The sequence below is a fragment of the Mastigoproctus giganteus genome, chromosome 14, assembly GCF_048544385.1.
Source record: "Mastigoproctus giganteus isolate SK-2022 chromosome 14, ASM4854438v1, whole genome shotgun sequence".
NCBI lineage: Eukaryota > Metazoa > Arthropoda > Arachnida > Uropygi > Thelyphonidae > Mastigoproctus > Mastigoproctus giganteus.
The window spans coordinates 21,821,315-21,844,506 of NC_143588.1; the positions used below are offsets into that span (position 1 = coordinate 21,821,315).

Genomic DNA, 23,192 nt, shown 5'->3' on the forward strand with positions numbered 1-23,192 from the left:
CTATTTAAGTGTATCCCATCCCTGTAGAAGCAGTCTCTCCTGTTAACAAGTACAGTCCAGGCTGAAAAAAATTCTATCCCTTGAGCCTTGCACAATCTTTCCAGGGCCGAATTGATCGACAAGGCTCTCATCATATACTCCCTCTTATTGTGTCTGCGCAGAATTGCAGACACTTTCAAATTCAACCCTAATTCACGGCTTTTTTTCATCAGTGACCTGTACTTGTTAAGTAATTCTGCCGGTCTCCTACTCTTAATATCATTAGTGCCAAAGTGTACAACTGTATCACCTTTTGTGCCCCTAAAAGATGATATCTGCTCTACAACGTCATCAACCTTTGCCCCTGGCAGACATGCCCTGGTCCTGTTCCACCTAGCCTTTTTACAAAGGATAGGTGGAACAGGACATGGAGATATAAGACATGACTGAGTTTTAGAAGGATTGAAATCAAGTAAGTTGTCTTTGCCCCACTGGAGAATTACCTGGAGATCGGCATTTAAGGAATTGATAGCAGATATTCGCGAAGTTGAAGCTGACTGAGCAGGATGAGGTTTCTCAAACTGGAAAGTGGAATGCAATGTGCTATCATCAGCAAAACTATGAATAGGATTTCTGGTCAATGGAAGAAGGTCGTTAATATACAAGAGAAAAGAGTGGGGGAAAGAACTGAACCTTGGGGGACACGAGCATTAATGGAGAAGTTAGAAGACAGAGAGAGCCATCTACCATCACCCTCAGTGAGCGGTCAGAGAGAAAACTGGATAACTAATTACAAAAAAACAGTTGGCAAACCATAAGATGGAAGCTTGCTTAGAAGACCTTTATGCCAAACACAATCGAAAGCCTGTGAGATGTTAAGAGCAACTGACTTCTTGTGTTTCACTGAACTTTTCCATTGAATTTGCCCATAAATGGGTAACATAAGCCAGAATATCACCAATGGATCAACACTGACGGAATCCCTACTGGCGATTATTGATCAGACGGAAGGTTTCTAGATAGTTTTAAGAGTTGCCAGTTAATTGATTTCTCCAATGAAACAAAATACCAGGAATGGGAGGGATGGCATCAGATAAAGTTGCAGCCAAGTGAGTCCTTGGAAAATTTTGAAGAGCTTGTCCAAACTCATTCACCTTTCCAAGTTTGAAAGTTCAACTTTGATGAAACTGGGCTTTGTGGAAAAAGTTGCCCAAAAGAACATACATTATGAAGGATGAATAGGTATTATGAAGGCTGGTAGGATACAAGGCATGAATGAAATTTTTCAAGATTGGTTTGTGAATTATTTTATGCAACAATAGAACAATATCTTAGAGAATAAGAACTTGATGAGGAAGGGTTTTCTATTTGTCGATAACACATCTCATCCTTGCTTAGACCTTGAATGTGTCCCAGGATTTATAAAAGTGCAATTTTTGCCCTAATCAGAACCTAATTGATTCAACCAATGGATCAGCATGTCATCACAAACTTTAAGGTGAAATATCATAAGCTCACATTCCAACAATGTTTCTTGGTGACTGAAGGAGAAGGTAAATCAACATTAAAAGATTTCTGGAATAAGCTGTGTGGTGTTTATTTATTTATTTTTTAACTACAGTTTATTAAAATGAAGTGGGAGAAGTTCACAAGTGTTTGACTTCTTCTTTCACATTTTCAGACCTGAAAAGTTACTTAAATTTTTTGGTTGAGTATTCTCAACATAACATTGGTAAAGCATGGGAGAAAGTGAGCCAGAAATAGTTCTCAGCAGCATGTAAAAATTTGTGCCAGTTGTTCCCAAATTTGAAGGATTTGAACCCACTGAGGAAGAAAAACTAAGTGCTACAGCTTGGAGAAAATCTCAGTCTTGGGGTGTCATTGGAAGATGTGGCAGAGCTTGTCCAGTTTCATTCTGAAGACCTCTTTGAAGAAGAAATCTTGGAAGATTTCTTCTTCTTTCACAAAGAAGTATCAGAACCTGTATATACAGATGCAATGAATAAACTTGCAGTGTAAAATCTGAAGGAAATTGTTGCCAAGGCACACAAATTAACCTATTTTTTGTCTTCATGTGATTCTCACCATAGCAGAGCAAGGCTTATTTTGGAATTGACTCATATTAAGCCATATGCATTTATCTTGAATGGGGTGTTGAAATTGAAATAGGTGAAAATTTCTTCCTTCTAAAAAAAAATTGGTGGTTCATTCTTTAAGAAAAATGTGTCTTACTCCTCCCCACCTTCAGAAGAATGCCAAGCATCCCCATTCCCTTCACGTCAGACATCCAAAAATTTTCACTGTTCATCGAGTTAATGAATTGTGATTCTGTAGATGGGGTTATGTTTTGTTTTAGAACAGGTTTCTAAAGAAAACTTTTTTTTTCATTTAGATTTTTTGTTGTAGTTTTTTTTTTTTTAATTAAAATGCCAATCTATGGCATTTTAACTATCCAAATATAATTATAAATACAACTATATAAGTGTTAATTATTTTTTTTTTGAGCAGACTTCCAAAAAAAAGACATTTTTCATTTAAATATATTGTTAAATTTTGAGGTTTTTTTTTTATTAAAATGTGATTTACAGTTGTGTTTATTTTAATATACTTTTTTCTTGAAAAAGGTCACAAACATTTTTTTACATAATCTTTATTAAAATGCCATCTATATATTATTATAATCACAACATAAAGCAACATGGATAATTTTATTGAAAAAGAAACTGATCCCCATCGTTTGCTGACCATGAAATTTACTTACTGAGATGTATTTTTTGGTTCCATGTTTTTTTTTTTTTTTTTTTTTATTAAAATGTGATTTACAGTTGTGTTTATTTTAATATACTTTTTTCTTGAAAAAGTATATTAAACAAACCCCCATTGCTATGTTATTCTGGGGTTACTGTTACACAAATGTTATTCTGAGATTAAATAAAAAAAAATAAAAATAAAATAAATCTGCAGTCATTGTCACTGCAGGATGGAGGCCTCCTCAACAAGTCATGTTGAGGGAAATAGACCATAATCTGCCATGCTGGTCCAGTGCGGATTGGCAAATTGACTGTATTTAGCAGTCAGGGGTTTGAACCCCCAGTCTACTCGAAGAGCGTGTGCTATTGCGCTCCCTCTTCTGACCACTTGGTTACGAAGGCTACTGCTACACAAATGTTATTCTGAGATTATTGCTACATAAATGTTATTGAGATTACTGCTACACAAATGTTATTCTGAGATTACTGCTAAACAAATGTTATTCTGAGATTACTGCTACACAAATGTTATTCTGATATTACTGCTACATAAATGGTACGTGATTTATTGTTAAATCACAAATACCACTTCTCAATCCTCTACAGAATTTTGTCTTGTTGTAGTAGCTTATCCTGATTCCTGTCACTGACCACCTTGTGAAACTTAGACATTAAACTTGATATAGTAATAGTGCAAGGAAGCCTTTTGCTGCATTGGCAAAAAAAACAACCAAGTAGATAAGAAAACAAATCATATGCTTCCCTCCTCATACAGGTAAGTATCCAATTGACTTTTGAATTTATTCAAACTGTCAGCCTCCAACTACCTGCGAGGAACTTGTTTCAGCAATCAATAACTTGCTGGCTAAAAACTTTCTACAATCTAATCCAAACCTCAAGTGTTAGAATTTGAATTTATGAGTTCCCCTAGTTCTGGAATTCTTTATAACAGTGAGAATTCTACCTTCATTCATTTTACTGATCCCTCTCAGAGCCTTGTAAACCTCAATCAGGTCACCTCTGAGGTGCCTGGTTGCCAAGCTCCTGTAGCCCACATAATTGGAGTCTTTCCTTGTACAGTCATCCTTCTGCCGATCTCACCATTCAAGTTGCCTATCTTTGGATATCCTTTCAAGAAGCTCAATGTCTTTTTTCCGATAAGGTCTCCATATGCTTTCATCAGTATCATTAAGAAATACAGAAAACAGTAAGGTGCCTAACACTGAACCCCGAGGAAACTCCACTAATAATTTTAGTCCAAGAAGGGCATTGTCCGTTAAGAACTACTCTGTGTCTTCTGTTACCCAACCATCCTTTTATCCATAACAGTAACCTGCCCATAATGCCATGCTGCTCCATGTTGTACAGCAATCTTTCATGTGGAACAGTATCAAAAAACTTTACTAAAATGAAAAATTTTTTTTTTTGTATCCGGTTCCTTTGTTACTGCATCATAATAGCTAATCAGATTGATCAGGCAAGGTCTTCCCTTAATAAATCTGTGCTGTAATTGCCATATTACTATTAGTAGTGGAAAATTATACAAGAAAGCAAGCTTATAAAGCCTCAAAAAAAAAAAAAAAAAAAAAACCGCAGTACCTGTCCATCCCTGTTTTTCTGCCATTACTGTATTTCTGCCAGTAACGACCCATCTGTAATTTCCCCACTCTCTTCCAAACCAGTCCAAATGTGTACTGCAACCAGTTAGCATCCATTTAATCTCCAACTCCAGACTCATAGAACCAACTTTGTTTCTTCCCCATTTATCCCTTCTGCTTCTGTTTTCTAGAACAACCTTTCTTTACATGTATATCCCAAAAATTACAATCTACAGAAATTCAAGTATAATGTCAACAAGTATCTTCAGTATTCTCAAACTTCAACCCATGCATGGCACTAAGTATTATAGGTTCTAACACCTTTCATGTTTGGGGAGTTTTATAAAAAAAAATTGGCAAAAGGATTATGCCATATTATACATTGGATTATACCATAGAATAAATGCATATTAATAATGCCCATCATAGCTAAAAGATCAAAAGCAAAGAATTTTTTAAGCTACAAAGGTCTTGCGATTACAGAGCACTGAAGTGAGCTGAAATCTAAAGTATGGAATATCACGATAATAATCCAGTGTTATGAGAAATTAAAAAAAAAAAAAAAAAATATATATATATATATATATATATATATATCAGCTGCGAATCTATTAGTAGTGGGTAAATATTAAGTAATTCCCACATCTGTTGATGTGAGATTTACTTATTATTGTAGGACAAAGGGTAAAGGAAAGAGATTTTGCTTTCATAAAAGAGACTATATTGGTCTGAGGCAGTTTTTTAAATTTCAGTGAGAACAACTGATGATGTTAACTCGAAATGAGAAGTGTTAAGGAAGTAATTACAGAAGTTACCAGGCTTTTTATACGAACTAAGAGGAAATACTGTTCAATGTCTAGACTTAAATGATTGTCATATAAACAGATAAGACTAGTGGCAGAGAAGAAAAATGTATGGAATAATTATAAATTTAGAGGACACAGAAACCTATAGTATACTAATCTGCAATAAAGTCACTAAAGAGGTTAGGCAAGCTAAGGGAGTTTATGAGAATTCTTTAGCAAAGATCCTTTGTATAAGTTAGTATTAGCATTAGCCATTAGACACATATTTTATATCTGTGTGGCTCTAAGAAAAGAATAACAGTTTAACGGTTAACACATTCGAAGAATACAGACGATTATGCAGCGGTTAATGAAAGGAGTGTAAGTTTGAAATATAGGAGTGAATATTTTAAAACATAAGAAATGTATTCATCGGGGGTTAAGGTGCGAATCAGCATGAAACTTTGTTTATGGTAAGGAAAAGTTGCATGCTTTATGGTTTGGGAGAAAATTATTTTAAAATATATTCGACATAATTTAATTGGAAATATTGGACATTAATCCGATAATGAAGAAGGAAGAAGAGGGATAATAGCATCACCTTATGAATAAATTCATTGACTGAAGATATAATAACTACTTGTGCGAATCTAATGAATAATATATATCCGTTTGCTCATAGATGACCTCTGGAAACCAGGTGAAAACCAGTTGTAATCAGCCTTCTGCACTAAGCGGGGCTCTGCTGTAGTCACCTTTCCTCTTTAAGAGCATCTCGTGGGATGTATGATGACTCTCACCATGTGAGTTGCCAGCCTTTGGACCTGTTCAAGAAGCTCAGTCTTTTTTCAGATGTGGTCTCCATACTTGAACATAGTATTCCAATTGCATTCTTAGAATTGCCGTATACATTGGGCTTATGACCTCCCTATCTCTACATGATGATGTTTGATAAATCATTGATCAGACACCATGGGCTTTCTATCCACTTGTTTGCACTACTCAGAGAACTTCATATCTGCTGTATTATAACTCTCAGATCTCTTTGTTCCTCTGTTGTTTTTAGTTGCTATTTCTCAAATGTAAGACTTTGCATTTTGCTGTATTAAAACATAGCTATGATTACTTGCACATACAGTAATGCTATTCATCATCAGCCATTTTCAATCCACTGCAGTATGAAGTCCTCTCCAGCAACTTTCCAGTTCCTTCTGTTTTTGTGCAAGGGCCATGCTAGTAGTATAGTAAACAAATATGAATTTGTAGTATTGGTTAAATCATCAGATGCTTTAACCAATGCTTCAAATACATCAGCCGTAAGGGATGCAGAATTTGAATATGGTGAGTACAATATATACAGAAATGATAGAGGATAGGAGTTATGCTCTTGGTTAATGTTTGCTCTTGGATATATTAAGAAACACACCGATTCTAAGGCAATGCAACCATTTGATGTAGGGGAGTTGCTGGTGCAATGTTGAGTGGTGTAATGCAAGTATTGGGAAAACAAAATGAGAGTAGGAGTATGTTATGGGCTAAATGACTGTGATGAGTCTACAGCTATACAGACAAATAGTGTGCCAGAAAATTGAAATATCTTATAATGGGTGCTTTTAACTTTTCACATACTGACACATACTTGTGGGTTGGTCACTCCCATGATAGCAGAAATTTTCTGGTTTTATTGCATGACCATTTTCTATAGCAGCATGTTTTCTGTAGCAACAAGTAGAAAGTAATACTCTTGATCTGATTATCAGTAGCATGACTTTTTATGCATTGAGGTTATTGACGTCAGATTTATAAGATTTAACTACTGTCAAGGATAAAGGGAATGGATTTTGCTTTTGTAAAGGTGGTCTTAGACAGTTTTTAAATTCTTTTCAGTGGGATCAACTGAAAATTCTAAATGGGAAGCATTCAGGGAAGTAATCACAGAAACTATTAAGCTTTTTATGCCAACTAAGGGATATTTTTCGAGGTTTTAAACCTAATTAGATGTTAGCTTAACTAATGAGACCACTGGCACAGAAGGAAAATGCAATGGATGCAAATAAATTATCATGGGTCACAGAAACCTAGAAACTAGCCTGGTGACAAATTACTATTGAATTAAATAAGCTAAAGAGTATTGATGGAATTATGAGAAGGATAAGAATGCAAAATATGTTTGTAGCAAAGTATGTTTGTTACTTTTTATTATTACTCTCTGCTGCCCAATCAGCACAGGACTAATGGAAGACCCCATGTATAATTTACCAGAATGTAGATAAATTCTGATAAACATTGATAATTCTGTATTCTTATATTCTCTTATACAGTTTAACTATTCTTCCATAGAAAGATCACAGGGTTCCAAAATGTCTTGATTGTAATGTATACTTAAATTTATGGATTAATTAAATATTTAAATAATGTTCTTTTAATGGAGTTTAGTTTTTCTTCAATAAATTATTTGTTTCTGTTTGCATAATGATGTCCTTCAACTCTCACATTTTGAAATTTTAAATATAAATAGATCTCTCAGACAATTGTTATCAGACTATAAATCCAGTGTAATTCCATGTAAAGTACCAGTATGTATTGAGCATCATATAATAACAGGAAAACAAACATATATTTCTGACTTAGAGGACATATTTTCAGTAAAACAGTTTACTGAAAATATGTCCTTTATGCACTTTAGCATTAAATAAATGAAAAGGTTTGTTGCTAGGTGTTCACTAATAATTTATTTAATGTCATACAAAAAAAAAAAAAATGAAAACAAATATAACTAAAACAAAGTTTCATCCCTGAAATCTGAATTGCAATAATATAATAGATTTATAATATAATATAATATAATATAATATAATATAATATAATATAATATAAAAGTATTAATAATTTTGCAGATTATTCATCAGGTTTTGGAGGGAAATTTGGGCTACAGGCAGATCGTGTTGACAAATCAGCTCTTGGTTGGGATTATCATGAAAAAATGGAAAAACATGAATCACAAAAAGATTATGCTAAAGGATTTGGGGGCAAGTTTGGTGTTCAAAAAGAACGACAGGATAAATCTGCTGTTGGATGGGAATATCATGAGAAAACTGAGAGGCATTCTTCACAAAAAGGTAATCAGAAATATGTGTGTGAGAAATATTTTCTTATTCTATAAAAATGCATGTGCATCTTCTTATACTCTTAAGTTTTACTAATTCCATAAAATGTACACAGCAAAGTATATATATATAATATGTAGAGTGAAATGTATGTACAGTGAAACTACTGGCCACCCAAGTTAGTTTCACTGTAGTAAGTTGGCCACCCTTGTAATTTTGCCACCTATCATAATTGACTGTAGTTTTATGGAACTGGTAAAATTGTATTAATTTATGCATGGCCGACCTGTTTTTTAAAATTGGCTATCTTGTATTGTTTCTATGTGCAATTACAATGAATCTTGACTGGGCCCAAGATAGTCAACCTACCTAAGATATTGCACAAGTCTGTCTTCTTGGTAATGTTAAGTTAGGTAAGGTTATGTAAGTGTATCCATGTGAACAGACATGATAAAAACTGTATCTGACATCAAGATTGGGGATGATGTGAGTAAATTTTTAATAATCCATATGTTTAGCTAGTTGTGGATGAATGATAGTTATGATAGTTTATTCGCCGACCGGGCTAGCCGGGTGGGTAAGGTGCCTGCCTGGCAACCCAAAGGTTGCGAGTTCGATTCCCACCTCGGGCTTGGATCAAAGTACTGCAAAAACCTTGGGAGGTGCATTATGGCCACAGAAGCCTATGTATCAACAACTACCAAAAAAAAAAAAAAAAAAAAAAAAGATAGTTTATTCTGATAGTCGTTATATAACTCACTTATTAAATAATATATACCTTGCTGTGAAGACTTTGTTTGGGTTCTTGTCTGGATTATTGGGATGAGACAGTTTTTTCTTCTTTTAAGTTTGAATTGCTTAGTCTTGTTTGGTCTGGCAATTGCTTCACTGGGGTGTACTGCATGTTGTTGTGGTGGAACTCCTGGACTCAACCTGTTAACCTTGAGTATCTAAGTGCACCTATCTATAATATAGAGTATAACTCACTATAAAACGGTTAAACATATAATTTAAATTTTAAGAAATGAGTTTTTGGTAGTTAAGAAGTTATGATAGTTTTTTTCTGATAATCATTATATAAGTGAGTTATGTAGTTATATATAAAATAGTATCTTACAATCTTAACAATTTAACTGTATATGTTTAACTGTTATATAGTTATATATAAGTGAAATAATAATATAGCTAACTATATTTCAGACCAGTGTCTGAAACTATAAGAAGTATAAAAGCAAATAACTAAAAAATAACTATAAGTATTAAAGCTATAAGTATTTAATACTATAAGTATTAAAGTATTAAAGATTCACAGACTAATAGATTAAATGTAGCCACAGGCAGAGGTGAAAGTGATTCTTGCACTTCTTCTATTGGAATGAGCAGCAGCCTGGAAAGTGAGGTACTGGGGATTTCAAGGGCTGCTGGGAGTCATCGTGGAACAAGTAAATACATGGATTGTGTTAGGGTAACTATGAGTAAGAATAGGTGTATGTATACTTGCATGTACACCAATGCTAGGAGTATAGTAAATAAATTTGATGAATTTGAAGTGCTGGTAAAGACATCAAAAGTGGATATTGTTGGGATATCAGAGAAGTGGTGCCACACAGATATAAGCAGTGCAGAATTGGAATTTCGGGAGTACAATGTGTTCAGAAAAATGCAGTAATCTTGCAATGACGAGTCACTGAAGTGGAAAGTGAGGTAGGGGGCGTGAAGGAGAGAAGGTAAGACTGGATCACGTGACCAACATTACATTGTTATGAAAACTGAGTCTGGCTTCCTTAGCAGGTGTTAACTACTTTCTGGTTGTTTTTGTAAATTTTATTATTTGCCTTTCCTATTGAATTATTGTTTATGGATAATTTATGTAAATTCGCCCTTCATTATGAACAGTGAAAAGAAACACTTTCTAGTTTTGTAAAGCTGAAGGAAAAGGTAAGGAACCAGAAAGTGTTAAAAACACTGGAGAAAAGAGATCTGTTGTGTCATCACGTAAAAATCATGTAAGACATGCTCTCCAAGACAAATGGTTCTAGAATTCAATTGGTTGTGCTGCAAAGAAGTTGCATTTTGTAATGTATGTAAAAAATATCCTATTGACAGTAACTCTAGACTCTCAGTTACTACAATGTTTTTGAGGACCTTTCAAAGTGAAGACATTTAGGTTTCATGAGACACCCAATTCACACAAAAAATGCTGTGACAGAGACTTCCCCAGAAAACACACCTCTAGCTGCTTGCCACAGAAAGATGGATTCTAAAATGTTTTAATATCTCAAGTGCCTTCCTTTTTAAAACAGCCTATTATATTGCTAAATTCAATTAAACTATTTACTGACTTCAAAAACTTGATAGCCCTACTAAATAAGCATGATGTAGATACAGTCCAGCAGTAGAAGAGTACTGAAATGACAGGAAATCTCATTTTGGTACTCTTCTGGGCCTACTCTTCTAAACAATTTGTGTCAGTTATTGGTGACGTCAGTAAACAAAAATTAGTTAAGGAAATAAACACTCCAGTAGAGTGAGTCTTCTTCTAGATGCATCTACAATTTCAAATGAGGAGGAACTTGTCATTTATATGAGATGTATAGATACAAATTGGAAACTGAAAAAAAAAAAAAAAAAAGCATTTATTTCCTTAATTTCTCTACAAAACACAACAGCTGCAGGGTACTTTGATACATTACAGAATGAAATTAGCATTAGCATCAGTAGAGGCATATGATGCAAGAAAGCAAGCTTATGCAGTATCAGCCAAAAAAAAAAAAACTGCTCCCATTTCACCCCTCCATTCGTTCCAAATACCTGTCCAGCTTAACCCTAAATTTACTTTGGCTATCAACTTCCACAATGACAGATGGAAATCTGTTCCACCAACCAACTACCCGCTGGCTAAAGGCAAATTTCCGCACATCTATTCTACTTCTGTCTTTCCTCAATCTCAGTTTATGCCCTCTCACGTGATTATTCTGAGCAAGATGAAGAAATCCATCGGCATTGAGCATGATAAGACCATTCAAGGCTTTATACATCTCTATCAGATCACCTCGCCGGTGCCTAGTCTCCAGACACTGTAATTTGCAAAACTTAAGCCTTTCTTCGTAAGAGCAACCCTTTGTTCCATTCACTAATCTTGTTGCCCTTCTCTGTACTTGTTCCAGCTCTACATCCTTCTTGAAATGAGGCCTCCAGACCTGTATACAGTACTCAAGGTGTGGCGTGACCATTGCCTTATACAAGGGAATAATCACTTCCTTATCCCTGCTACAAAGATTTCTGTATATTATTGACAAGACACCATGAGCTACTCTTGCAGCCTGTCTGCACTGCTCAGAGAACTTCATATCCGCCTGCACAATTACCCCCAGATCCTTTTCATTCTCTACCACTGTCAGTGTAGTACCACAGAGTCGATACGTTGCTCTGGGGTTGCTGTTTCCCATATGTAGTACTTTACGTTTGTCAATGTTAAACTTCATTTGCCACCTCTCAGCCAATCTGCTCAACCTTTCCAGATACTGTTGCAACAGCATAGTGTCAGTAGTGTCTTTAACAACCCTGCCAACCTTCGTATTGTCTGCAAACTTGGACATTAAGCTTGATATACCATCATCAATATCATTCATAAATACAGAAAACAATAATGGACCCAAGACTGAACCCTGAGGGACTCCACTAATAACATTAGTTCACGATGAGCAGTGTCCATTGATTACCACTCTCTGTCTTCTCCGCTTCAATCATCCCTTTATCCATATCAGCAATTTGTCTCCAGTGCCACACTGCTCCAATTTATGCAGCAGTCTTCCATGTGCAACAGTATCAAAAGCCGTTCTAAGATACAAATATATAATATCAAAGTTATTCCCAGTATCTAGTTATTTTGTGACTGCATTATAGTATCCAATCAAATTGGTCAGGCAAGATTTTCCCTTAACATAACCATGCTGTGTGCGAGCTATAACTGAAGTCTTCTCTACATGATCCTGCAGTGTTTCTTTAACCAGTGCCTCCATTAATTTTCCTGGAACAGAAGTTTAACTCACAGGTCTATAATTACTCGTGTCAGCCTTTGATCCTCCTTTGTGAATTGGGGTCACATTTGCACATCTCCAGTCTATGGGTACCTCCCCTGAGTCCAAATAAGCTCTCATAACTATGGCTAAGGATTTGCTTACTTCCTTTGCTGCCTCCTTTAATATAACTGGATGGATCCCATTACCCCAGGTGCCTTTTTTATGTTTACCCTCAACAATTTCTCCTCCACTTTCCTCTTAGTTATTACAAAATCATCTAGCTCACTGCCAGAGTTTACTTCAACTCTGGCATTCCCCTTCCTGAATAACTCCTCATATGTAAATGTAGATGCAAAATACTCGTTTAGTTTGTTAGCCACCTGAACAGGATCCTCAACTGTTGAACCATCAATATCCAGTGGACCAATCTGGATAAGAACTCTTTTCTGTTTTTCTTTGCATCCTTTGCCAAGGATTTCTCATAATCTGCCTTTACCTGTGTAATCTCCTTTGTGACTTGGTTACAGACCAGCTTATATCTATCATAGGCTTCTATGTCATCCATTAATTTATATGTATCCCATGCATTTTTCTTCCCTGCCGTATGTCTCATTAGTTCATGTGACATCCATTTAGGCCTAAACCTTGAACAATATTTCTTAGTTGGTATGTAAAGCCTAGTAGCTTCCAAGATAAGTTCTTTGAATGCTTCCCATTTTGAATTTGCTGTTGGTAACATCATTAGTTGTTCCCACTTTATAGAATTTAAATACTTTCTCAGACCATCGTAGTCACCTTTACAAAAGCAAAAACTCTGCCCTTTACCCATGATGGTAGTTACCTCTTTGAGTAAATACCACTTCGGCACACTGTGATCACTGCCACCTAGTGGTTCCTTTATCTGCAGATTCTTAATGCATGAAGAATCACTAATTATAATCAGATCAAGAGTATTACTCCCTCTTGTTCCCTCCCGAACATTTTGATATAGAAAATAATCATCCAATAAATCCACAAAAGCTTGCTAGTGTGTGAGTGACCAACCCACAAATTCCAGTCAATATCTGGGAAATTAAAATCCCCCATTATAAGACTCTCTGATTTACTGGCCCACTCTATTTCCCTGTACAGTTTCTTATTATACTCATCAGAGTCATTAGGCCTATAGCACACTCCTACTCTCAATTTTGATCTCCCAATGCTTATGTCACACCAAACCGACTTGACACTGCACTGTCCAGCGATGTCGACTGGCTTCACTTCCTTGGATTTTATGTGTTTCTTAACTAATAGCATAACCCCTCCTCCCTTCCTATCCTGTCTATCCTTTCTGTACACATTGAACTCCCCAAATTCCAGTTCTGCATTCCTTATATCTGTGTGACACCACATTTCTGATATCCCAACAATATCTGCCTTTGATATTTTGAGCAATACCTCAAATTCATCAAAATGTATTTACCAAACTCCTAGCACTGGTGTACACGCAAGTATACATGCATGTGTTTCTATTCTTAGCTACCCTAACACAACCCATCTGTTTACTTGTACTGCAATGACTCCCAGCAGTCTCTAAAATACCCTGCATCTTGTTTTCCAGACTGCTGCTCATTCCAATAGAAAGAAGCAGTGCAAGAATTATTTTCACCTCTGCCAGCGGCTACTGGTTAATCTATTATTTTGTGTATCCCCTCAAGCTAGCAGTTTTCAACCCACCTAACACTGCCTTGATAGCATCAGCAAATATTCATGCACCCTTTCTATTTAAGTGTATCCCATCCTGTAGAAGCAGTCTCTCTTGTTAACAAGTACAGACCAGGCTGAAAAAAATTCTACCCCCTTGAGCCTTGCACAATCTTTCCAGGGGCCGAATTGATCGACACTACTCTCATCATATACTCCCTCCTATCGTGTCTGGGCAGAATTGCAGACACTTTCAAATTCAACCCTAATTCACAGCTTTTTTTCAACAGTGACCCGTACTTGTTAAGTAATTCTGCCGGTCTCATACTCTTAATATGATTAGTGCCAACGTGTACAACTATATCACGTTTAGTGCCCTTAAAAGATGATATTCGCTGTACAACGTTATCAACCTTTGCCCCTGGGAGACATACCCTGGTCCTGTTCCACCTATCCTTTTTACAAAGCATGTTCCCTGTTTCCCTGACAATAGAGTCACCAACAACTACTAGTTCCTGTGGGACCAGCACATTCTGCCTTGGGGGTTGCCGCTGTGTTGCATGATGACCAAGTGCAAGCTCTGGCGTTGATGTGGTGAGCCGAGAGCTTGATGGGCCCCTCAATTTAGATCCTTCGAGGCATCCACCCTGTTCTTCAAGTTCTCATATAGGCTCATTACAACGCTGAGTTGTCGCCTGATTTCCTTACACTCCTTACTTCGCGCACACTCAAAGACATCCCCTTGGCAATATCATGTCCCGTACCCAGAGGGTACTCAGAGGGCAACTGCCCCCCTCAGTTCTACCCTGAGCCACAGCACTCCCATTAGCTTGAGCCTTTTGCTTTGCTGCTCTGGTGTGAGTCATGATTTCGATTTAATTTCAATAAAATTTCAATTTCAGTACAAAATTATAACCCTAAACTTGTATCCCAACACAGTTATAACGCTATATATATTTTTCTGTTTCGAGTATTATCTATGAGTTCCGTTTATATAACTTCCGTATCAAGGTATGTATTAATTATGTTACATTTGTAATCTAAGTCGTTATATGTATTTAGTTAAAAACTACAATTTTAATTGGCAATGAAGTTTAACAAGATTAATAGATTTTACTGATTGACTGCAATATTATATTATATACTATACTATACTAAGCTTACGCTATCTAGTTCGGGATATAACGTTGTATCATATAACAATGGCGGCAAGTTATGAATGGTAAATTTACGGACACTTAAGTATTAATTAACTTCCAAATCTTGCTGTCTCAATTCAGAATAAACTAAGGATCCTGACTACGTCTATAAGCTACTTATAGAAAATAATTTGATATAACAATATGTCAATAAAGCAACTAAATACGGCTAAAAAACTTCTCGTTCCGCGGAGCTGCAACTTGTAACACGTGAATTTGATACCCTTACCAATACTAAGTAATACCTACAAAATCTCTGTCTAAGTTAAACTTTAAACTAAGTATCTTAACTAGGAATATAAAGCTACTCTAGAAAATAACTTAATATGCCAATTTAAGCTAATAAAACAGAAAAAACTTCTCTATTCCAGGAGCAGTAAAAAACTTCGCTTGCACAAGGCTACACTCGTTCTCATACTTATACACCTCAATCAGATCACCTCTCAGGTGTCTAGTCTCCAGACACTGTAATTTGCAAAATTTAAGCCTATCTTCGCAAGAGCAACCCTTTGTTCCATTCACTATTCTTGTTGCCCTTCTCTGTACTCGTTCCAGCAGCTCTACATCCTTCTTGAAATGAGGCCTCCAGACCTGTATACAGTACTTAAGGTGTGGCCTGACCATGCCTTATACATGGGGATAATCACCTCCTTATCCCTGCTAGAAAAATTCCTGTAGATCATTGACAAGACACCATGAACTACTCTTGCAGACCATCTGCACTGCTCAGAAAACTTCATATCTGCCTGCACAATTACCCCCAGATCCGTTTCATTCTCTACTACTGTCAGTGTAGTATACCCCAGAGTTGATATGTCACTCTGGGGTTACTGTTTCCCATATGTAGTACTTTACATTTGTCAATGTTAAACTTTATTTGCCACCTCTCAGCCTATCTGCTCAACTTTTCTAGATCCTTTTGCAGCAACGTACTGTCATTAGTGTCCTTAACAACCCTGCCAACCTTCGTATCGTTTGCAAACTTGGACATTAAGCTTGATATACCATCATAAATATCATTTATAAATAAAAAAAACAACAATGGATGGCGCCTCCATAGTCAGGTGGGCAGGAGCAGCAGTGCGTATCACACGCTTCTTGATTAGACTGGGGTTCGAGCCTGTGACCACCAAATATGGAGGATGTGGAAAGGTCAGAGAATGACCACCGCTTATCCACGGAGCAGTATGGCCTTAGTTGCTGATGCTCCTAAAAACCAAAATAACAACAACAATGGACCCAACACTGAATCCTGAGGGACTTCACTAATAACATTAGTCCACGATGAGCAGTGTACATTGATTACCACTCTGTTTTCTCCCACTCAACCATCCCTTTATCCATAGCAGCAATTTGCCTCCAGTGCCACACTGCTCCAATATGTTCAGCAGTCTTCCATGTGCAACAGTATCAAAAGCCTTTCGAAGATCCAAATACAGGCATACCTCGGTTAATGTTACCTCTGATAACGAAGCTTCGATATAACGAAGTCCGCAATTTCAAGCCCCATTTATCTTAAAAAAAATATTCCAATTTAAGGCCAACGCCCTACAATCATCCGATTTGTGACTGACGGGGACTCGTTACGTACTCCCGAGTGCTCCCGAGCTGCGGGTGTGTCTGTTATAACAGTTTTGCACTTCATTCGCCTAATTTAGTTGTTGTTTACACTTCATGGGGTGTGTTTCAGTGTGGTGCATTGCAATGATCCGTATCTGTCAGTTTTCTTGGTATGCCAGATCGTGATTTTTAACTGTCCTCCATTTCCTTTACATGATTGACTTTGTTTCAGTGTGGTGCATTGCAATAATCGACGTAGGTTCTTTGATAGCATTACATAACGTAGATTTTGTAAATTTTAATAGAAATATTTTTGTTTTAGTTAATTAAAATGTCAGAATCAAAGAAAAGAAAAGCAATTTCTTTGGAAACTAAACTAAATATCGTACGACGTGTTGAAAGCGGCCAAAGAAAGTCCGATGTGGCACATTCTTTAGGATTAGCGCAATCAACTTTAACAACCATACTAAGTCAATCAGAAAAAATAAAACAGTCTGCTCAGAATTGTACAGATGTTACAGCGGCAAAATTAACTCGCTTAAGGAATCCAATTTTAGAAAAAATGGAGAAAATGTTAAGTTTGTGGATAGATGATATGTCACAATGTCATATGCCTTTAAGTCAAATGGTGATTCAAGAAAAAGCATTATTTTTGTTTAATCACCTGAAATCTAAACAAACTGAAGAAATTATGGAAACCTTTGGGGTTTCTCGTGGTTGGTTCGAGAAATTTAAAAAATGGGCCAGGATTCATAGTGTAAAATTAACAGGAGAAGCTGCAAGTGCAGATGTTGAAGCTGCAAATAAGTTTCCAGAAAAACTAAAGAAAATAATTGAACGTGAAAATTTTCCACCAAATTTGGTGTTCAATGTTGATGAAAGCGGTTTGTTCTGGAAACGGCTACCAACAAAAAGCTTCATTTCTATTGAAGGAAAATCAGCTGCTGGGTTCAAAGCAGCCAAAGACCGTTTAACGTTACTCTTTGGATCAAATTCCTTTGGCGATTATAAATTAAAATTGTTATTAGTTTACCATTCAGAAAATCGAGGGCGTTTAAAGGTAACATAAAAATGAATTTACCTGTAATATGGAAAGCAAATAGAAAAGAGTGGGTTACCAAAGAGTTATTTACTGATTGGTTTGTTAACCACTTTTGTCCTGAAGTAAAACGGTATTGTCAAAAAAACAACTTTGAAGAAAAAGCTCTTTTGTTGTTAGACAATGCTCCGGGACATCCTACTGATCTTAACACGTTGGACACATGCATTCCTGTCAAAGTTGTGTTTCTTCCAGCAAACACAACTTCCCTGATTCAACCATTGGATCAGGGAGTAATAGCATCATTTAAAGCTTATTATCTGCGTTGAACATTAAGCAATTTAACTGAACTGTAGTTTTTAACAAAAAGTTAAAACTTTTTGGAAAAACTACACCATTAAAAATGCAATTGAAAACATTGATAGTTCTTGGAAAGAAGTCACTAAGAAATGCTTAAATGGAGTTTGGCGCAAAATATGGCCAGAAGTTGTACTAGAAGAAGAAAATAACATCCAAGGAATTAGAAATGAAGTTATCCAGATGACTCAATCAATAGGTTTCGAAAATGTCGATAAAGAGGCACCAATAATATTAAGAGTAGGAGACCGGCAGAATTACTTAACAAGTACAGGTCACTGTTGAACAAAAGCCGAGAATTAGGGTTGAATTTGAAAGTGTCTGCAATTCTGCCCAGACACATAGGAGGGAGTATATGATGAGAGCCTTATCGATCAATTCGGCCCTGGAAAGATTGTGCAAGGCTCAAGGGGTAGAATTTTTTTCAGCCTGGACTGTACTTGTTAACAGGAGAGATTGCTTCTACAGGGATGGGATACACTTAAATAGAAAGGGTGCATGAATATTTGCTGATGCTATCGAGGCAGTGTTAGGTGGGTCGGAAAACTGCTAGCTTGGGGGGGGGGAGACAAAGACCAATAGATTGACAGTAGCCACTGGCAGAGGTGAAAGAGATTCTTGCACTGCTTCTATTAAAATGAGCAGAAGCCTGGAAAACAAGATGCATGGTATTTCAGAGACTGCTGGGAGCCATTGCGGTACAAGTAAACACATGGGTTGTGTTAGGGTAGCTAAGAATAGAAACAGGTGCAGGTATACTTGCGTGTACACCAATGCTAGGAGTTTAGTAAATAAATTTGATGAATTTGAGGTATTGCTCAAAACATCAAAGGCAGATATTGTTGGGATATCAGAGACGTGGTGTCACACAGATATAAGGGATGCAGAACTGCAATTTGGGGAGTACAACGTCTACAGAAAGGATAGACAGGATAGGAAGGGGGGAGGGGTTATGCTATTAGTTAAGAAACACATAAAAACCAAGGAAGTGAAGCCAGTCGACATCGCCTGACAGTGCAGTGTTGAGTCAGTTTGGTGTGACATAAGCATTGGGAGATCAAAATTGAGAGTAGGAGTGTGCTATAGGCGTAATGACTCTGATGAGTATAATAAGGAACTGTACAGGGAAATAGAGTGGGCCAGTAAATCAGAGAGTCTTATAATGGGAGATTTTAATTTCCCAGATATTGACTGGAATTTGGGGGCTGGTTACTCACACACTAGCAGGGCTTTTGTGGATTTATTGGATGATTATTTTCTACATCAGCATGTTCGGGAGGCAACTAGAGGGAGTAATACTCTTGATTTGATTATCAGCAGTGATTCTTCATGCATTAAGAATCTGCAGATAAACGAACCACTAGGTGGCAGTGATCACAGTGTGCTGAAGTGGGATTTACTCAAAGAGGTAACTACCATTAGGGGTAAAGGGAAGGGTTATTGCTTCCGTAAAGGCGACTACGATGGACTGAGACAGTATTTAAATTCTATACAGTGGGACCAACTGATGATGTTACCAACAGCAAATTCAAAATGGGAAGCATTCAAAGAACTTATCTTGGAAGCTACTAGGCTTTACATACCAACTAAGAAATATTGTTCAAGGTTTAGGCCAAAATGGATGTCAGATGAACTAATGAGGCATATGGCAGAGAAGAAAAATGCATGGGATACTTACAAATTAACACATGACACAGAAGCCTATGATAGATACAAGTTGATATGCAACCAAGTTACAAAGGAGGTTAGGCAGGCAAAGGCAGATTACGAGAAATCCTTGGCAAGGGATGCAAAGAAAAACAGCAAAGAGTTCTTTACTTATGTTAACTATAGAAGGAAGGGGATGAATCAGATTGGTCCACTTGATATTGATGGGTCAACTGTTGATGATCCTGCTCAGGTAGCTAACAAACTAAATGAATATTTTGCATCGACATTCACACATGAGGAGTTATTCAGCAAGGGGAATGCCAGAGGTGTATTCAACTCTAGCAGTAAGCTGCAGAATCTTGAAATAACTGGGAGTAAAGTGGAGGAGAAACTGTTGAAGATAAACACAAGAAAGGCACCCGGGGTGGATGGGATCTATCCAGTTATATTAAAGGAGGCAGCAAAGGAAGTAAGCAAACCCTTAGCCATAATTATGAGAGCTTCCTTGGACTCAGGGGAGGTACCCATAGACTGGAAATGTGCAAATGTGACCCCAATTCACAAAGGAGGATCAAAGGCTGACACAAGTAATTATAGACCTGTGAGCTTAACTTCTGTTCCAGGAAAATTAATGGAGGCACTGGTTAAAGAAGCACTGCAGGATCATTTAGACAAGACTTCAGTTATAGCTCAGACACAGCATGGTTTTGTTAAGGGGAAGTCTTGCCTGACCAACTTGATTGGATATTATGATGCAGTCACAAAAGAACTGGATGCAGGGAATAACTTTGATATTATATACTTGGATCTTAGAAAGGCTTTTGATACTGTTGCACATGGAAGACTGCTACACAAATTGGATCAGTGTGACATTGGAGGCAAATTGCTGCTATGGATAAAGGGGTGGTTGAGGGGGAGAAGACAGAGAGTGGTAATCAATGGACACTGCTCATCGTGGACTAATGTTATTAGTGGAGTCCCTCAGGGCTCAGTGTTGGGTCCATTATTGTTTTCTGTATTTATAAATGATATTGATGGTGGTATATCAAGCTTAATGTCCAAGTTTGCAGATGATACTAAGGTTGGCAGGGTTGTCAAAGACACTACTGACACTATGCTGCTGCAACAGGATCTGGAAAGGTTGAGCAGATGGGCTGAGAGGTGGCAAATGAAGTTTGACATTGACAAATGTAAAGTACTACACATGGGAAACAGCAACCCCAGAGCAACGTATCAATTCTGTGGTACTACACTGACAGTGGTAGAGAATGAAAGGGACTTGGGGGTGGTTGTGCAGGCAGATATGAAGTTCTCTGAGCAGTGCAGATGGGCTGCAAGAATAGCTCATGGAGTATTGTCAATGATATACATGAATTTTTCCAGCAGGGATAAGGAGGTGATTATTCCATTGTATAAGGCAATGGTCAGGCCACACCTAGAGTACTGTATACAGGTCTGGAGGCCTCATTTCAAGAAGGATGTAGAGCTGCTGGAACGAGTACAGAGAAGGGCAACAAAATTAGTGAATGGAACAAAGCAGTGGTCTTACGAATAAAGGCTTAAGTTTTGCAAATTACAGTGTCTGGAGACTAGGCACCAGCGAGGTGATCTGATAGAGGTGTATAAAGCCTTGAATGGTTTAAGCATGCTCAATGCTGATGGGATTCTTCCTCTAGCTCAGAAAAATCACCTGAGAGGGCATAAATTCAAATTGAGGAAAGACAGATGTAGGATAGACGTGAGGAAATTTGCCTTTAGCCAGCGGGTGGTTGGTTGGTGGAACAGACTTCCATCCCTTGTGGTGGAGGTTGATAGCCTAAATAAGTTTAAGGCTCAGCTGGACAGGTATTTGGAACGAACAGAGGGGTGAAGTGGAAGTGGGTTTTTTTTTTTTTTGGCTGATGCTGCATAAGCTTGCTTTCTTGCATCAAATACCTCTACTAATGCTAATGCTAATGAATGCAGAAGATGATGGTTTTTCAGTGGAAGATTTAGAAAACCTTGTTAGCAACGAAGACAAAGATAATGAATACGAAGTTAAAGACGTTCCTGCCGAAAAAGTGTTAACAACCAAAGATTTAAAAAGATGCTTAAATGACATTGAAAACGTTTTAAATTTTTTTAAAAAGTGAAAATGATCCTGATTTAGGAAGAAGTGTTATTGTTAAGCGATCAGTGTTAAATGCAATAACTCCGTATAAGCAATTGTTAAATGAAAGAGAAAAAAAGCATAAACAATCAAATTTAGACTCATATTTTAAAATGTGATTTCACTTTGTATGTAAGGTGACTGTTTATTTAATAAAACTTTTCTTTGTTCGAAAAAAAAAAAGCTTTTCATTTTCTTTACGTAGGAACGTATCCCTATTCTGGCCATAGTATTTTTACCTCTGAAAACGAAGTTTTGCTTAACGAAGTAATTTCGTGGAACGCATCCTATTCGTTATTCGAGGTATGCCTGTATATGATATCAAAGTTATTCCCTGCATCCTTTGTGACCACATTATAGTATCCAATCAAATTGGTCAGGCAAGACTTTCCCTTAAGAAAACCATGCTGTGTCCGAGGTAAAACTGAAGTCTTGTCTAGATGATCCTGCAGTGCTTCTTTAACCAGTGCCTCCATTAATTTTCCTGGAACAGAAGTTAAACTAACAGGTCTATAATTACTTGTGTCGCCCTTTGATCCTCCTTTGTGAATTGGGGTCACATTTGCACATCTTTCAGTCAATGAGTACCTCCCCTGAGTCCAAAGAAGCGCTCATAATTATGGCGAAGGGTTTGCTTACTTCCTTTGCTGCCTCCTTTAATATAACTGGATAGATCCCGTCCACTCCAGGTGCCTTTTTTATGTTTATCTTCAACAATTTCTCTTCCATTTTCCTCTTAATTATCACAAAATCATCTAGCTCACTGCCAGAGTTTAATTCACCTCTGGCATTCCCCGTTTTGAATAACTCCTCATGTGTGAATGTAAATGCAAAATACTCATTTAGTTTGTTAGCTATCTGAGCAGGATCATCAACAGTTGAACCATCGATATCAAGTGGGCAGATCTGATTCTTCCCCTTCCTTCTAGAGTTTACATAAGTAGCTGTTTTTCTTTGCATTGTTTGCCAAAGATTTCTCGTAATCTGCCTTTGCCTGCCTAACCTCCTTTGTGACTTGAGTGAAGACCAGCTTATATCTTTGGCTTCCGTGTCACCTTAATTTATATATATCCCATGCATTTTTCTTCTCTGCTATGTGTCTCATTAGTTCATCTGACATCCATTTAGGCCTAAACCTTGAACAATATTTCTTAGTTGGTATGTAAAGCCTAGTAGCTTCCATGATTAATTCTTTGAATGCTTCCCATTTTGAATTAGCTGTTGGTAACATCATTAGTTGGTCCCACCGTAGTCGCCTTTACAAAAGCAAAAACCCTTCTCTTTACCCCTGATGGTAGTTGCCTCTTTGAGTAA

The 23,192-nt window shown here is 37.1% G+C and overlaps 1 protein-coding gene across 2 annotated transcripts in view; it reads left to right on the forward strand.

Annotated features, from left to right (window-relative positions):
- Cortactin (cortactin) overlaps positions 1-23,192 on the forward strand; it is a 312,424-nt gene that overhangs the window by 99,942 nt on the left and 189,290 nt on the right. For both annotated transcript variants that reach the window (XR_016547902.1, XM_090388922.1), the window contains exon 7: positions 8,010-8,231. Coding sequence is in view for 1 of the 2 variants with exons in the window: in XM_090388922.1 (XP_090245048.1) it covers positions 8,010-8,231 (222 nt within the window). In the remaining variant the exon portion in view is untranslated. The remainder of the gene's footprint in view (positions 1-8,009; positions 8,232-23,192) is intronic.